Below are 18890 nucleotides of genomic sequence, written 5' to 3' on the forward strand. Positions count from 1 at the left end.
ACAGGCTCAGCAAACTGGAAGCGGACAATTACGAGTGGCAATTGACCGACAAGGTGCTGCGGGAGATCTGCAGCAGATGGGGGCACCCCCAGGTGGACCTCTTTGCCTCTTGGGACAACAGGAAGTGACAACATTTGACGTCTTTGCAGGGGCAGGGCCCCGGCTCCCTGGGCGATGCACTTCAGATTCAGTGGAGCGGCATGACGGCATATGCCTTCCCGCCCACACCGCTGATCCACAGGGTGATCTACAAGATAAAGGAGTCTTTTCAACTCGCTGTCATTCCGATAGCTCCATGGTGGCCAGCGAAATCCAGGCTGCTGCCTACGTTCTTTGCTGAACCTAAGGACCAAGCTCAGAGGGTTCTGCACTGCCTCGATATCAGGCGTGCTCTAAAATTCTGCTTGGACAGGACCAAGGGCTTCCGCAAGTCAGACACATTGTCACCTTTGGCGGGAAAGGCCTGGTTATCAGGCATCCAAGGTCTCTATAGCACGATGGATGGTCTCGGCCATCAAGGAAGCATATGAGGGGCAACATAAGCCACTCCCGGGCTAACATGCACGCCCATGTGGTCAGAGCCAAGGCCACGGCCATTGCATTCCAATGGCAGGATTCCGTGGCAAGTCTAAAGCAGGGCGGCCACCTGGGCCACCCCTTCAGCTTTCTGCGAACATTACTGTTTGGGCACCGGCTCTAGATCAGATGCGGCTTTCGGGCAGGTGTTTCTCAGAAACCTGTTCACTTAAGGAGGGTCTCCTCTCCACCCTTGGGCTACAATCACTTGTAATCGCCCATGCAGTATGGAGGAAAGGGGACGGGACGTAAGAGTAATTATAAGTCGCTCACCGTAGTGACTTTAGTCCTCTTTCCTCCATACGTCCCACCATCCTCCCCCCCCCCCTAATAAAACTGTTGTCATTAGGCAATGTTAAACTATTGTCGACGCGTCTATGGGGACGGAGGTGTGGCGCCGGAGGGCAGAGTCAGGGCAGCACATGCTCCAGGGCCGCACCCCTGCGCGCCTCTAAATTTGATGGGGAAGGTTTTTTTCTGGTGAAAAAAGGTTCTATCTCCTGTGCCCAGGAAGGGACGCCCATGCTGTATGGAGGAAAGGGGGCTAAGGACGTTAGTCACTACGGTGAGTAACTTATAATTTCTACTTCAAGTAATGAGGGGCAGTTCCAAAAAGACACTTAAGTCCCCAGTGTAAGAATCTTAAATTTAACTCTGGCTACAACTGGGAGCCAGTGACGTTCCCTACGAGCTACATGCAATATTCCACAGTATGCAAACTGCATCATTTTGGAGCTTCTGAAACTCATTTATACTTTCCATGCTTGCTCCCCCAAGCAGGGAGTTGCAGTAGTCGAGCCTCAGTAAAATAATCGCTCGGACCAGCTTTTCAAATTTTTTCTTTGAGACCAACGGCAAATCTGTTTTAGGACTCTGAGGTAGTAATTTGATGTCTTGACAGTATAGTTTACCTGCGCATCTGCATTGAGCGTGGTCTCCATGTAGGTGCCAAGGGTTTTAACCTTTCTGGTTACGGGTACAAGGCTTCCATCAATGCTGAAGCTGACACATTGCTGTCCTACGCCATCACTGGCATGCTTCAACCCATATACCATAAGCTCAGTTTTACTGGCATTTAAACAAAGCCAGTTTGAGGACATCCAGCCTTTAATGAGCAAGTAAATTTCATTCAACTTTTCTTGGTCCACCGCCTAGTCCCCACTGAGTTCCAGAGAAAGCTGAAAATAATCTGCGTAAATTGCAAAGAAATCCCCCGTTTCTCAATTTCTTCACACAGTGGCTGGATATAAATGTTAAAAAGGGATGGGGACAGACCGCCCCCCCCCCCCCCCTGCGGGACACCACACAGAATTGGCTCGGAATCTGAGGAGACATCTCCCCAGTGGACTCTGGAATTACAGCCACAGAGAAATAATTCCATCCAGGTCACAGCTTCCTGTGAGAAGCCACCGATGTTGGTCAGCCTTCGCAGCAGCCTTTTATGGTCAAGGATGTCGAAAGCTGCTGATCTTATAAAATCAGTCCCGAACCACTCCTTTCCAAGGCTGTGAGCATTTGGGTTTGAAAGTTTATCAACATGCTCTCGGTCCCATGTGCACACCGAAAGCCAGACTGTTTATTATGGAGAAGGCCCATTGCTTCTTCAGAGGATTGCATTTGTATGGTGACCGCTTTGTCAATTACTTTAAGAAGAAAATGGGTATTTGTAATGGGCCTAAGGTTCATAGCATCCTTTGGATCCGGCCCTTGTTTTTTTTTACAAGGGGTGACCACTACATCCTTGGTGGTCGCAGGGATTCCACAGTGTGCAAAAGAAGCATTTATAAATCTACGAAGTAACGGCGCAAATTAGTCATAATGCTCAAGAATACGTTTCGAGGGTAACAAATCCCCTGGACAACTAGTCAGGTGCATGTCTCAATGTTTTAACAACCTCATGGTCTGTGACCTCAGAGGTAAAATAAGGGTGGGGAGTTTTTTGTTTGTTTCTTTCCTCCAATAATTTCAAAGAGGTCCGAAGAGTCTAGCTGATCCAGGTCTTTCTGTATTCTGGCCTGTGCTAATCTAAATTTGTCTGCAAAAGCTTTTTGAACCTTAACACAATCTTCTTTGTCCGGATTAATGGTTTGGTTCAGGGCCTTAGGTTTTTCCCAGGTCTTGAACAACTTAGAGCTCTCTAGTTTTGTTGCTTGCTTTGGTAATGTGTTCATTATAGTAGTTTTGTTTTGCCTCCTGTATCTTGAGTTTGTTCTCTCCCCCTTAGCTTGCAATCCTCCTTATTCTTTGGTACTTTGTCTTTGAGCCAGTTATGCTAGGCCTGTAATTTCTTTTGTTTAAGCGAAGCGAGTTCCGGAGTAAACCACTTCCGGTGGTTGGGGCATTCTCTGACACTTCTGCGTTAATCGAGGCAATCCTGTTTAACAGTAATTCAATGTTTGTGTTCTAACTCTTTACTAGACATTTAGGGGAGTCATTATCCATAGTTTTGGACATCGGGTTACTCAAACATATGGCCAGGTCAGCGGCCTTTACCTGGTACCTCATGATTTGGGGAAAGTGGTACAGGGAGTTCCACCAAGCTAGTGAGGAAGGAATGATCCGACCACACACAAGGGGTAGTGGTCACATCTGTCAGACAGATATTACCACTTGCCAGCCAAGCTAGGGTATTACCCTTTATGTGCGAGGTAGCAGAATTGTATACAGAGATATTCATATTGTTCAAGGATTGTTCCAGGCCATGGCTTTCGTATCTCTTGGGTCTCCTTTCCACAAATTTAGATCACCCAGGAGAATTATAGAGCAGTTCTTTTTCTGCAGGCGGGATAGAAAGTGAATAATATTTTCATTAATCAAGGGCATTTCACCAGGCGGTCTATAAAGCCGTATGAAGTTGATGCTGTTGTGATATGGCATGATTTTAGTGTGAAGGATTTCACATCTGTCCCAATCCCCTTTAGCCTCATACATGCCAATGTGATTTTTGCAGATGATAGCGACACCTCATGTCCAAGTGTCCGATTTTTACCCAAAAAATAACCTGGGTGGTGGGGTGGGGTTCACCTGTTCTATTATGGGACCATGCAAGTCAAGTAGCCAGGTTTCTGTAAGGCACATAATGTCAATATTAATTTCTACTATGTAATCATGTACGTCAATAGTACGCTTGACTACAGACCTTGTGTTTTAGGAGGGCAAATTTAAGAGATCCCGTCTTGACAACATCCCATCCTGAGCGAGGCTCAGTGATCACATACAAATGCTTTTGGGCGCCATCTTTGGTGTCTTAAGAATCCTGAGACCTCTATCCCCTGTCCAGCACAGACGATCCATGTTAGGAACAACCAAACATGGGGGAACCTTGGAAAGCGAGTTGAGGGCTAACTATGTAACTGGGGGAGAGGCACCCGTTTGTGCATGCTAGGGACGAAATCAGCCTTTAGTGGACTGATAAGACACAGCCCTACAGCCTCTTGTTTGGTAGGAGTGTTTCCTGGTGTGTTAAACGTTCAGTCCTACCTTCACTGGACATCTGTTGGTCTCTACACAGGGCATCCGGAAAAGCAAGTCCATGAGCAGAGCAGCAGTGTGTACTAACATGGACTAGCGTAGACTAGCTTGCCCTTGTGGCGCCGGCGCTGACGCGCCTGGAAATATATTAAGTAGGCACGTGGACTACAGGGCTACTGGGTAATGTAGTCTAAAGCACGTAACCTCACAAACGGGGAACAGCTGTATTGCCTGAAGTAAGGAAGCCTTGTTAAACGCATGGGGTCACAGGGAACAAAATACAGTATAAAATAGGCTAAAACATATTAAATCAAGCAGTTTAAAATTGATAAAAATTCACAATCTACACATTCAAATCTAGTAAAGCAGACTTCCTGTTCTGGATAAAACAACTGGTTTAAGAATAACAGAGTAAAACGGAATCGATTACATAGAAAACCAGTGGTTTTGATTTAATGAGCCGAAAAGTTAAGGTTCAGGATTTAATTTATTCATACCAGAGTTCGGTATCTAAGCACGGATCCAGGATTCAAACCTCTGTTGCTCTTCGTGGTCTTGTTTCCAAGACCAGTGCACTGCCCCTGTGCCATCACTCAATCTAAATTGGTAGGATAGTCCTAGGAAGGGATCCTTAATCAAGCTTCCACCGAATAAAGTCAGAACTTAGTGATTTAGGGACAGGACTTTACGCCAATGTAACCCTATAAAGGACAGGGGCAAGAGGTCACTGCTGGTGTTCCGGAATCCGCTGGCGACTCGATATCTTCAGCACTTGGTCCAGTTGAGGAAGACCAAGTGATCGCGGGTGCAGAGGTCATTTTCAGTCATGGAATTTCTTTTCGATCAGTCACTGCACTTAGGCATCTGTTACAGGCAGCTTCCATTAGAACACCCAAACGAGGAAAGATTTTAAAAAATGCAATGCGGACCACTTCAGGACACCCCCAACAATCAAAGGAGTGTTACAATGGGAGTCACCACGGTTATTTTGCGCCAGGCTATCTTCAGTAGATGAAACTTCAGGTCCTGCACAGAGTCAGTTAAAGCAAGACAGTGGAAAATGTCCGAGCAGGCGTCTTGTAGTGCAAGCTGAAGATCCTCTTAATGCCAAGGATGTACTGTGAAGAGCGATGGCTGCAGCAAAGTAGCCCAAGAGAGAGCTGGTCAGTCAATCGGTTGGTCCAGGGACACTTCTGAAGACATGGATCCTTGAGAAGGGGGTTGAGACTGGTTGTTCCCACTGGTCCAGGGGTCAAAGCACTAAAGAGGTTGTTGGGGGAGTTTTCCTAAAGTCTACCTTCAGGTGAGACTCTATATACCTTGGTATACATGCCTCAACCCTTAGTATCTGTACTACCCAAAGGTTTGGTAGACTGGCAGAGCAGCAAGGCTTATCTTATACAGAGGATGTGAGCTGTAGGTAGGTACAATGAACCCAGTCAATACATTAGCCAAAAGAAACTCCTACACACTGGAAGTTACTATAAAATATACATCTATTTTATATAGGCAAGGTACATAAATACTTTTTAGACTAACCAACAAAGATAGAAAACATAAGCAACACTTTTTCAGGTGACTTATTCAATAGTTGTCGCTTGCGCCAGTAATGAGCACAGTAAAATGACCATTCATCTGTAAAGTTACTCAAAGGTCTTATGGAAGGTAAAAGGGTTATTCAGTACTAACAGCAATCTACTTCTTGGTAACACTTTTTTCAGTGTTTCAAGTGCTTTAATAGTCCAATCCCTAACTAGTTAAGATTTCATCAATGACAGTTGAGATGGGGGTGCAAAGTCGTATGCAGTATCAGAAAAGGCAAAACTGGATACTTTAGTTACTTTAAATCGAATGCTTCAGTGGAATACAAAAGATAATGGGGTCCTTGGAAAGGACTCCCCGTGGGTGCACAAGCAGTTGGGCCTGGGCCAAGAGGTATGGATGAACACCAAAATAACTGGTATTGCACTCCAATCACACTGGAGCGACCACTGGGCTTGAGTTAAGTCCTACCTTGAGCCCCACAGTAACTTGGGTGCATTGATTGAAGAAAATGCAATTGGATTCTTTCAGGTGCAGAAGCAATGGACCTGGTCTCCTGTTTCCTTCGTCTGGTGACGAAAGGAGGGACTCTGGAAGGGATGTTGCAGCAGCAGTCGCGAGAAAGAACCCTCAGGAAGGAATTATTCGATTGCCCACGACGGTCTGAGGTTTTGACATCTTTTTACAAGCTCCAACAGTGAACGGTTACCGGCCAGGTGATGGTCTTCGATTCTGCAGTCTTGCACTCTGAGGGGACTTTGAGGAGGAGGAGGGGTGGGGGGCCCGGTCTTGCCTCTGGAGGTCCAACTGAAGCTCACCACACTTCTGGGAGGATTCGTGCACTGGAAGAAGATGCACTGCAATTGGGTTGGCGGTCCCCTGGTATTCGCAGTTTGCAGCCCTGAAAAGGCGCAGCATGTCAGGGGATGGCTCGTTCTGCATCTCGTCTTATGGTTAGTTGGTCGCACCAGCCAAAGGGAAGTCCTCTTCTTCGGAGCTCCTCTGTCGATTAGAAAACTGGGTCATGACAGCAAGTGTTCTCCTCGTGGTTACTGGAAGGGTCTGCCAGCGTCTCTGATAGTAGTCATCAGCTCTTCTGTTCAAGTGGTTGACTTGCCTTCTGCCTCAGGAACCTCACCTTTTTATTAGGATTTCCCATTCATTCCTTTACAAACTCTCCCTGCAGTTTACTGAAAGGAGTGCGTGGCTTGTCCAATCAGGAAAGGCAGCCCCACAGTGGGAACTGGTTCCATTCAGGCATATCAGCAGACAAAGGGCAGGGGAGTTTCTAACTCCTCCCCTGCTTCCTGTCCTCATAAACACTGGAGCCTTGGCAGGCACACAAAGGGTTCCCGCCATAGGCAAAAATCTCATTCAACCTCCCCACTGCCAAAATGGTAAAATAAGGGCTAACAAAGGACAACAACACAAGGAATGGCGAAAGAAGAACAGAGCCACTGTGTTAGAACATAGGTAACCCGTTTGTGCATAACCGGGGCTCGGGCTACAGCCTACAGTGGAACGTTGTACAAACGTTGGAAGAACACATCCACTGCCACCAGCCATAACTATAGGATTGTCACTGTAACCAAGATGTTACAGGAGCAGAGAGAAGGGGGACATTAGGTATCCCCTTAGCACTCGACATAAGGTGAGGTGTGATAATCTCTCATAAGCTAACGTTTTAGTAAGGATACAAAGTAGCCCTCTTTCCTTAAGAACAGTATTTCTTATGGAAAATGAAAGAATATAAAAGGAGAACCTGAAGGGTTCCCAGCAATACTGCACATAGGGTGCTGTGTGCTGTAAAGGTGAAATGCAGATGCATTTAAGAAAGTTGGAGGAAAGCAAGACTCCACAATATAACGTAAAACATAAAGAACATAGTTCCCATGGTTGGAGCAAATGTAAATGAATGAGGAGGCAAGAAAAAGGTCCAGAAGTACAGCAAAAAAAGCTGGGGCGTCTTCACTTGAAGAGGGGATTTAGCATAAAACAGATAGATCTCCCTAACAAAGGGCCTTCTCAAGATCAGGCATGGGAGCAGGGCTTCAAGGGACAGCACTTTGGTAGATGCAGGTCAGCTTCAAGCATCGTGTCCGTGTGCTGATCTTATTCTTGGGGGACTTGGCTCCAACGATCTGTCGAATAGCTGGAGGAGCCCACCTTTTTATCAAAGACCCTGGGCTGGGAGCTTGCCTAAGCTCACCAATAGTAAGTATCTGCACCATTCAAACTGACAGTGGGTTATCCAGACATGTATAGTCACTGGTCACAACATCTGCCCAGCAACAGACATTCAGGGACTAGAGATTAGTACTGAGACCAGACATTCTGAGGCCTCACTTCCAGGTTCACTCACAAACCGCCCCTTCGCCCGCTAAAACAGTAGCTTTCCCTGGGAAAGGGCTTCTCATATATGGGATTTCCTGACCTAAGATGGCCAAAGGATAAGCGCAAACCTTGTGGCACAGCCATTTAAGGGTGCCAGCCACCTTTAGTAGCCATTTGCAATAAATGCAAAAATGCACAAGTAAAACTTTAAATAAATTGAAGAAAAATTACTGATGCCAGCAACTCGTCCTAGGCCTTTGTAAAAGTAACTAAAAGGCTATTGCAGATAAAGCTATAAGTATACAAACTGTACTAACTGCACTTCACTTTAAGGTGATGTGTCCAGTTGTAACAATATAAAAAATTCACATACAGTCTCTCAGTAGTGATAGTCTTATGGGCTGATCAGTTTCACCATAGAAATGACAAAAAGGGCAAGGAGAAGTGAGGACGGGGTTAAAAACAAAGAGTAGTCTATGGGAGCAAAGCAGCAAAAAGTTAATATTTCCTAACATCTACCCTGACAACAAATTCAAGTGAATACTAGAGAATCCCAATATCGCCATGTGAATCAGGAAAGATATGCATGAAAATTACTATGTAGTGTGGGATCAAGTGTTGTAGCTGGTGCGGGATGCTAGAGAGCGTGATTTGTGAAAGGTTTGCAAGAGTCCCTAATGTTTGTCCTAGTGACATCCTGCACTAATGTTCATATTTTGTTTCTACACAATCTAAGTGTCTGGGGCAATCCAGTTTGAGTATGTTAGGGGGACAGCAAACTACTCATTGGAACTACCCACAGTAAGTAGTCCATAGTTACTCAAGTAACCTATGCATTTAGAGCAAAAGGTTTACATAGGCTTCAAAGAGTAGATGCTAATGTATAGTTGTTGAAACAAAGTGGTTGCTGATTGTTGTCTCCTAGTATTAGCCATTAATAAGTGTGCTCTTCATTGTATGTCAAAATCAGAGATAATGGTAGAATACAGTTTAACAAATATTATGCATAAATTATTTGCATGAGGTGGTCATGTCCTTTAAGTAAACAGCAGTTTGTTAATCTTAGCTGGGTTTCTTCTTTCCCCTAGAAAGCAGCTCCACGAAATCTGGGTTTGGAAAAGACCACAATACTCCTTTTGCATTAGATTCATTCAACTCCAGCTTAAAGAGCTCCACATCAACACCTAAACTCTTTAACAGTTTACTACTGGGCCCAACTGCTTCTGGGAACAAGACGGAGGGCTCCAGTCTCCGAGATCTGCTTCACAGTGGTCCAGGAAAATTGCCTCAAGGATCTTCAGACACTGGAATCCCCTTCCCACCAGTGTTCTCCTCGGCCCCTGGGGTGAGTGATAAGCAATGCATTATCGTTACAGTGACCTCTCAGATTTGTAATGTTTAGGTACTGCTTGGTAAACTTGTAATCTTCAGGTTGCCAGTCTTTGCTATATTAGGCAAGGTGGTAAGTATGCATGAATAAATTCAAAATCGCCATTGCCAAGTAATCCTTTTTTTTTTTGTTTAAGAAAAAGTTTCTCACTAACTGTTGTCATTTGTGATGCATGTTAAGAAAGATTTCTCTGTACAGTACCTTTCCTTGCATTTCTATGGACCCCCAAACTTTGCTTTCATTTTTTTTTATGACCTGCTCTTTTTGCAGTGCAGTGACGCCCTAGGCGTCACTGTACTGGCTTTTGCACATTTGTCATGGGGAAACTGGCATGTCCTTCAGGCTGTCAGTAAAGCAAAACATTGTTTACCTTAGTCTTGTTTCTTGTTACCACTTTCGGGTAACTGTTAGGGAGATTTCTAATGTCTGTGCTAATTCCTTTCAACCTTAGAGACCCCAGCTCTGTTGCTGGACTTCTGCCTTTTTAATTTTAGCCCTGGAGTGACTGAGACCTGTCTCTCACTCTCGTGTGTTTTTACCCGATTTGGATTTTGTGTTCTCACTGTTTTTGAAGTCTGGCAAACTCCATAGGCATCTGCTTTTTGTATGGTGACACACAGCCCCTTCAGTGCAGTGCAACTGAGGGATCCTTTACATTTCTCTTAAGGTTTGGACTCCCTTTCTTGGGTGAACTACAGTTCCCAAGTATAATAAAGTGAAATTGACTTTACTTATCTTTTCTCTTTGTAGGTCCAGCACACAACATCATATGTGTAGTGCTGGGGGGATACTTGGTAGCCTCTTATCCTACTCGCTCATGTAACATTTGTTACCCTTACTACTTTAAATGGCTGGTGGCAGTGGTTTAATGTTTCCTACCATTGTGCTTTTCTACCACAGGTTGAACTCTCAGCTGCAGTACAGCACCCATGGGAGACCATTTTGTCAAAATGGCCCGGTCTTCTTTTTTTGCCATTTTTGTTTTGTGGGGTCTTTCTTGGGTTTTACTCTGTGCATGGAGAAAGGTTTGAGCCCTTTGTTTGTCTTGCCTTTGGCGGGCTTCAGCCCTGAAGCCCTCCCCTGGCTACAGTGTCTGGAAGGACAGCATGTGAGGGAGGATCCTGAAACTCCCCAGTCCTTTGTCTCAAGGAATGCCTGAATACAACTAGTCTTGATTGGCTGGCTGGCTGTCCTTGTAGGACAGCCACCCTGCTTTGTGATTGACAGCTTAGGTTGTGCATGAATGGAAGAAACCTGCTTAAAAGGCGAGGGTTTTGGGACTACAGGCAGAGTTGACCACTGGGAGAAACATCTGACGAAACCATGAACGATGCCTGCTGAAACCTCCTGTATTTCTTTTTTTTTTTTGTTTATTTCTTTGTGTGTATTTTTCATGTATTTATAAAGCGCCTTAATCCAAGGTGCTGCGTACAGTTAAAATTAGACCGTACAACAATAATGGTGAGCTATATTGGTTGAACAACAATGCTGATAGCCAACAATCGGGGGGCAAGGGAGTAGGTGATTTTTCAGAGACGCGAATGAGAGAGTACTCAGAGATAGACCGAAGGGAGAGGAAGAGAGCGTTCCAGTGAAGTGGAGCGAGAAGCTGAAAGGACCAAAAGCGGGACTGGGCGCAGGGAGGAGGGGGGACATTCAGCTTAAAGAGGGAGGAAGAGCGAATTGAGCTAGAGGGAGTATAGAAGGACACGTGCAGCAAGATTGTTGGGGGCTAGACCATAAAGAGATTTAAAGATTAAGCAAAGAAAATTAAATGTAAGTTGGGAATGGAAAGCCAAGTGAGACAAGTGACGCTGTGATAAAGTTACAATAGGAGAGAAGACAGAGTACACAAACGGAAGAATGGTAGATAGATTTTAAAGGAGCAAGACTAGATGATGGGAGACCATAAAGTGTAACAGAACAATAGAAGAGCCCAGAGAAAATAAGAGAAGAGATAAGAAGTTTAGTGGCATAGAAAGTAAGAGAAGAGCGAACTTTGCGAATATTAGAGATGAAAGCGACAAGAGCGAGATGTGAGAGAAATGTGATGAGAAAAAGATTAGAGTCAAGGTAAAGACCAAGATTGCGTGCAGTAGAAGAGATAGAAAGAGTAGATGGAGGAAAGGAAATAGACAATGCTGGTGGGTGAGGGGAGAGAGTGTTTGCAGGGAAGAACAAGACCTCAGGCTTCCTGGCATTTAAAGTAAGCAAGTGAGACAACATCCAAGATTTGATTGCGGAAAGACAAGTTGTAAGGGTATGGTGTATTTCCAGAGTGAAGGACGAAAAAAGATAGAAAGAGTTGCGTGTCGTCAGTGTAGAAGTGATGAGAGAGTCCAAAAGAAGAGATAACGGGAGCAAGTAGCGCAATATATAAAGAAAAGAGAAAAGGACCCAAGACTGACCCTTGGGGAACACCATGCTCAAAAGGGAACGGTGAGGACCTTTGAATTTCCCGGTGAAACCATGCTACTCTGCTGACCACCTTTTTCACATCGACAGAGGCTCTGGACGGAACGACTTCTCCCCTTGGGTTAGTGGGACAAACTAACCCTTAGACTAACTCCACTGGACCACCATCCCTACTGGCTGTGATTCGTTGCTGTGAGAGCCCAATGCCAGGGGTCGAGTGTCTGTAGCAGAGTGCAACGTCTGCCGCGGAACAAATCCGACCTGAAGCTCCAGGAGACTCCAAAGGACCATCCTGAAGGAGGACCTCCAGATGAAGAGTTCCCTTACTATAGTGCCGGACCGAAGGACAAAGAGAGTCCAACCAGTGTGCAAGATCTGCATCAGTGCTGTTTGCTAAGTGCTGAAACCGCAAAGTGCTGCTGAATCGAAAAGAGTCCATAGCTGCTGACGACCTCCCAAGTGTCACCGCAGGAGCCCTCCAGACTTTCTCCCTTTTGTCCCCACGACTGAGGCTCAAGAACAAGGGTCTGCACCACTGCAGCAAGACAGAATCCAGCTGAACCACTCTTCTGGAAACCAGAGGCTACTGTTTGTTTGGGGTACTTACCTCATTGCCTTTAGCCATGCTCTTCTCAGTACGGAATTGCATTGGCTTATCTTTTCGAGTTGTTTTCAACTGTCTTCTCACATGCTTAACAACTTGTGACCCTACAAGTGATTTTAAACTTCTAACTTTGTGCAAAACTTTCATTGAAGAAGTGCCTCAGATCCATAGACTGTGCCCCAAATAACTTTGGCTGTGCTGGCTCCCTGAAGACACTTCTAGCCCACTCACTGACTTCGATACTGCTTGTCTCTCATAGGTGGTAGCTTGTTGTAAACTGTTACTGCTAGGAAAGACTTAACTAGATTTCATTAGAAGATTTAGTTGTCCTCACATGTACTGAGAAACTGTCTAACCTATTTCCTTGCCTAAACCTTTCCTTTCTACAAACCTCAGAATCTGCAAAGTTTACTAGTGTGATATATAAATGCCATTACTGACCTTGTGATTGATATCACCTCAGGGTGTGGGAATTGTGTAAGAAGCATATCCCGAGATTATCCACTAACTTGTTTTGATTCTGGAAAGTAATTTTTTAAGTATATTTACAGTGTTACAACGAATTGCATTTTTAAAGAATGTTTATTTAAAAATTGATGTTAATTAAATAAAGAACTATTTATAACTGAAACCTTGAGTATGAGTGTTACCTGAGTACTTGTATTTACGGATTTAATTTGTACAGCTCTACAGCTCATGTTTACCACTCTTGAGATAAGCCTGGCTGCTCAGTCACACTACCAACTTGTGTAGTACAGACCTATACTAAAAGGTGGGTTACCGAACATCAAGCAGATAAGTGTTGTGTGGTCTCACAAAGTGTGACTGCGCCAATTCATACCTAACAGTAACTTATCACTTTGGTAACTTGTGTATTTTGTTTTAGCTTTACCGCGTTTGGCTAGTAACTGTGGCTAGTGGTCAGACATGGCCGTGCCACAGGGTTTTCCACTTGTCCTTTGCCCATATTGTCTCTTACCGTACTTCCTGGCCTGTGAGGCTATCAGTGTTTGCCGCCAGGAAGTGGGTTGGGACTGTCTGGTCCCAGTCCACAAACTGGTTTTGGTGTGTCAGTGGTTTGCATTAATTTTGCCTCTAGTCCTGATTGGACCATGTGAGCTACATGTCATTGGCTAGTGGGAGTTTCAGCTCTTACCTGGCTTTTGGGATAAGAAGATGACTATAGCAACCACTCTGGAGAGATGCAAGAAACCGAAGGAAACAAGAATCCTGTCAAGCTGCATGACCCGCAAGGAGACCCATTGGAAAAAGGCCTAATGACAAACTTCTGCTGCTGTCCTGGTAGAGACCTGTCTTGTGTACAGACCTGTCTTGTGTACGATCTCCACCAGTCATGCGAAGGAGCCGCTACCCCTGGAGTGGAGGCAACATCCATTCTCGATGTTCGGCAAAGTTTGAATGCAGTACCCTCTGGGGACACTACAAACCAATAGGACAAAGGGTATAGGCAACCCACCCTTTGGTATAAGCTTGTACTACACATTTTTGGTAGCGTGTTGAGCAGCCAGACTTATCCCAAGAGGGGAAATGTGAGCAGTAGTGGAGTTACACAAAGATTCACAGTTACAGGTATTCAAATAAACTCTTGCACTCAATATTTCTTGCATAAACAATTAATGTATCAGTCAGTTATAAAGCCTTCTTTAGAAGGGAGCAATATACTAGTAGCACACAAATACACTTCAATAATGTACACTCTGAGTTTCTGGATCAGACAAGGCCCTGTTGGGATGGCCCACAGACACAACCTACACCCACAGGTGACTTCAGTAGCAAGGGTGCTGGGGACATTAATGCCTTACTGTTGGCATACAGAATACTCTCAATAGTTTGTCAAAGACAAAGGTTATTAGAACACAAGAAATTACAATTATTCTTAAGCAGGGCAAATACTTTGAGATAGCAAGAGAAGAGTCATTCAATTCAATAGGCTAAGCCAAAGTCAATAGGCAAAAGTCTTTGTATAGGATGCAGCACTTCAGGTAGGTAAATGGAAAAGTCTTTGCACGAGTTCTTAGGAGTCTTTGATAAAAAGAATCATCGAATGTAGGGCCACAAGCTGATTAGACTTGTGAGTTGCAGAAGTTACAAGCACTTCCACAGTAAGAGGTAAGTTCTCTTAGACTTTTACAGTACTTTGGTAAGAAGAAAATATGCAGCTGAAGGCTTCTGTTCCTGTGCAGCTCTACAGATTTCACTGTTCCTGGGCCTCAGTCGTGGGGACAAGAGGGAGGATGTCGGGGACTCCTGCACTGTCAAAACTGTCAACCAGGAAACTTTACTTTCAGTGGCTGTCTCGCATTTCAGCACCTTGCGGTACAGCAAATAGCAATAAGCGTGGTTACTGGTTGTCAAGGTGGAGTTTCCTCACATCCGAGGTCCCACACTCAACTGAGGGTGGTCATGCTTGGTCAGTCTTGCTTTGTGGGAGTCCGGAGAATCTTCCAAAAGCTTTAGGCCAGCTTACAAGCAACGCACACAATCTGGTGTCCCTCTCCCTGGCTCCACGGTTTCCTGCAGCACTCTGAGGAAATGCAACCAGCTCCGAGATGGGTGTCCAGGTGGCTTACTTGGGAGTTGATTGATCCCACCAACTCAAAGGAAAAGTCGTCCTTGCGGGGCTTCTCTGTCGATGCAAACTTGGCGATTCAGACCTGCAGCAGGGCTTCACCGGGCAAACCAACGGTCCAGGAGTTGCAGCAGCCGTCCTCTTCAAGCTCTTATTCTGTTCCTTCGTCCAGTGGTCGACTCTGCCTTCCAAGCCAAAAGACTCACCTTTTATTCAGTTCGCTCCCATTCATTCCAGCCTAGCTGTCACTCACCCAGCAGGGTGGCTGTCGTTGCCGGACAATCAGCCAGCCAATCACCACAGAGTGCATGTGGGTCTCCTAGAATACTAAGCACAGTGTGTTTTGGGCACCTCCCTCACTTCCTGCCTACCCCAGACACTCTGGAGCCAGAGGCGGGTTTCACTCCTGAAGCCCGCCAAAGGCTAATGAACAAAGAGACCAAACCTTGTTTGGCGTGCAGAGAAACTCTCTAGAAGGACCTTCCTACAAAGACCTGGTGAAAAAAGAAGACTGGGCACCATTTTAGCAAAGATGGCTGGACGCCTCTTTGAAAAAGATGGCTCCCACGATTCCTTTACCGGAGCGGTAGATGGTCGCAGTAAATGCAAACCTAGGTAGTTCAAAACAAAATCACTGCATGAGCCAGTTAATTGAAGAAAGAGTAACATGAACATTTTTACATGAGCATTTAGACACAGGGGATACTAAGTAACCCGTCCAGCACTCTATTGCAAGATAGGGTGTGCTGGGTCTAGGAAGTACAATGCTAAGTAAAGTCAGATTCACTTTACTGCTCTGGGAAACAGTAGTTGATCCCAGAGAAGGTATTTAAACCTTGGGAAATCTGGAAGACTTCCATGTGGCACTGCACTGAATGTGCTCTGTGACACAATTGTAAAAGATGATGCCTATGGAGTTGGTTAGACTCCATAACCAAAAAGAAATAAACACAGAAAACCTATTGAATTGAAAAGTTCAAAGTCCCAAAGTGTAGCAAAAGAGCTGGAGGGCTCTAAGGTGGGAGGAATTGGCACATTTTTGTGAATTCTCCCTAACTCTCGATGTCTACGAAGAATAGCCTTGGGAAGAGCCCCTGGACCGCCAAGTGGCTGACCCGCACAGAGTTTGGGCTACAGTCCTGCAGACATCGCCATTCCGAGTTGAGGCCTGGACCTTTGGGGATCCTCAACTTGTGCAATAAGTCTTACCTCTGTGGAATTTCGTGGTCCTAGCATCAAGGGGACCCGAGATGGGGGGCGAAGTCTGACTGAGGCAAGTGAATCCCTTTGTGTCTCTGTGCATTGGCGGCCATCATCCGAAACCGCTTACCTGTGTCCAGTCCTGTCCTGAGAGGAGCCCTGCATGAAGTACTTTTGCATTTCTCAACTGGAAGAACTTGCACCAGCATTAGTCGCCGACCGAAGAGTTCGAACCTGCAACCCATGGGGATCACGGGTGGAGGCCGACGGCGGTAAAAGCGACCTTGGGCCGTCTTTAGCAGACCTGCCAAGTCCTACGGAGAATCTGAGTACAGGGGTGGTGAGTTGTAGCGATATTTACCCGAACCCCCAACTCCCTTTTAAAGGTTTTGTTAGTTTGGCTTTGTAACTCTGTAGTGTCCTGTAGTGCTTATACTAATCTGTACCATCCTTTTCAGGGGTTTGATCTGTATTCTTCCCCAGACCAGTGATTCTGTATATGTATGTATTATTAGTGTTGTGTGATAGTATTACCTGTCAGTCATTTTTCACTGTTATATGGTCATAAGTAAAGAAGTAGTTGTAAAAGTGATTGTCTAAGTGTGTTCCTTGACTGTTTCACTGTGTGTGCTCATTGCGGACCCCTTGCAACCTCACCACCTCTTGAGACTTGGCCTAGACCACTCGCCTTTCTACCTTGAACTTGTTTCACCACAGCTTGTTAGGTATGTTTTTCTCAAGTCCAACTGGTTTAGGACTTCATAAGACTTCTCTCTTCGTATTACGGACCCAACTCTTAATATAGGCCTGTACTGCACAAGTTGGTAGAGTGGCTGAGCAGCCAGGCTTATTTCAGGAGGAGTAATGTGAGCTGAGCTGCAGAGCAGTACAATTTAATCAGTTCACACAGGTATCCAAGTGAACACTTAGTTATATTAAAATATATTTATATAAACACAAGCCGATCTAAAATGCAGCAGCTAGCAATTACATTCAATGTGAAATGGAATTAATTTATATAAGAAACAATAATGCAGGTGAGTAACTTTCTATGCTTTACATATCTAGGACACAGAATGATGTCAGTTAACGTCAGTATCAGCACTTATATATATCAAGGGCGTGGGGTGTTTCAGGTTGGGGCCTGCAGCTTGACTTCCGCGGGAAGCTGTAGTGCTAAGCCACGGCCCCTTCTTTTCTTACCCTGCCACAAGGCCTGCCAGGGCCAAAGCCCGCGGGACCAACGGCGTGGTGTGTTTCACTCCGTTGTGGGCCTGAAGCTTGACTCCTGTGGGACGCTGGAGTGCTAAGCCACACCCCCTTCTTACTTTCCCCTGCCACAAGGCCCACCACAGCCGAAGCCCGCTGACCAAGGGCTCAGGGTGTTTCACTACGTTGGGGGTGTTCAATGAACATTGGGGGTGGTGAAGAGATCACATCCACGAGTGGTGCTGCAAGAGCGCAGTGTTCGGCGCCGTGAGCGAGTTGGGTCCTGCGGAGTAGATCTTTAAAGGCTTACCAATCAAGATTACTAGGTGACCCGGGGCTGGACTGTGGAGGTGAGTGGTGACTAGGAGCGCAGACAAGGCCCGGGGAAGGTGAGAGAAATCCCAGTTTGGGACTGGGCATCTTATTGACTGACTAATCGCCCATCTGGACAGCTTGGCCCATTAAATCACCCCCAATGGAACTTCTGGCGCCTACACCCACCTCTCCCTTCCCACCTCTTCTCTTTTGCTCGCAACGTAACTCCCAGTTTTTCATACAACTGTACTCGGAATCTAAATCCCAGCGCAAAGTACCAACATTACGTAGAAGACTGAGATCGCAATCTGTGATTGGCCCGGACCTGGCCCAACACTAGTTCACATTTCGCCCACTTTAGGACCAGACTGCACGGACCTGTTGGATTTTATGGACATTGTAACTGATGAAACAACTCAAGATAACTCCCTCTCCCAGTACCCGCTGTAGCACTTTGAGTGAGGCCTTTCTGCCATGTGTTTGGGGGCTAGTTTCTGAACTTCATTCAGGGTTAACAAACCCATAAGCCAACTAAACAATTGAGGCATCCAACCAATCCCTGAAGTCCTTGCTGGGGATCCCCATATGGCTCGACGATGTAAATGTAATCAAAAACCTGATGCTAGTCATGCTGGAGGCAAACAGGAGGGTGGACGGAGGTCACATTTGCTGCTGTGAGGACACATGTCCCACCCCTGAATTACCCCCCTGAGCTGGCCCCATCTACCCCAGTTCCCTTAGTCCAGAACACAGCTTGTCACAACATTGACTCAGTGGGATCTTCCTTGGCCATGTTACCCTGTGACCACAATGGTCCCCCTAATACAATGGTAACCCAGGATAATCTGCCAAAACGATGCTACAAGATTAGGGAGTCTTCAAGATCTGTAACTCCCATGTGTAAGGCATCCCAAATTGAAAGACCGAGCTACAAGTTCACCGGGTATCTATCACTTGAAGGGAAAGTGAATTGGAGTATGCAGACCCCACCGCACAGGGAGCATGAATAAAAGCTATGAGCAGGGAGAGTCGGACAATGCTGTGACATTTCTTCACAGGGTTCCCAAATTTGTGGCGAACACTAAAGAACCGAGGGACGCACTCTTGAACAAATGCCTGCATTGGCTACGTACTGTGAGAGGGTTCGCTTTTGTGTTCAGGCAGTCCATGGTGGGTTGCCATAGAATGGTTAATAGTGACTCCCCAGACGACACTGTAAAGTTGGAATTCCGGGATAACCGAAT

At 45.7% G+C, this 18890-nt stretch overlaps 1 protein-coding gene across 1 annotated transcript in view; it reads left to right on the plus strand.

Annotated features, from left to right (window-relative positions):
- KDM3B (lysine demethylase 3B) overlaps positions 1–18890 on the plus strand; it is a 2029046-nt gene that overhangs the window by 1372745 nt on the left and 637411 nt on the right. The window contains exon 15 of the mRNA XM_069651588.1: positions 9012–9268. Coding sequence (XP_069507689.1) covers positions 9012–9268 — 257 coding nt within the window. The remainder of the gene's footprint in view (positions 1–9011; positions 9269–18890) is intronic.

Source organism: Ambystoma mexicanum, chromosome 3p (genome assembly GCF_040938575.1).
Source record: "Ambystoma mexicanum isolate Mex_15411 chromosome 3p, UKY_AmexF1_1, whole genome shotgun sequence".
Lineage (NCBI taxonomy): Eukaryota > Metazoa > Chordata > Amphibia > Caudata > Ambystomatidae > Ambystoma > Ambystoma mexicanum.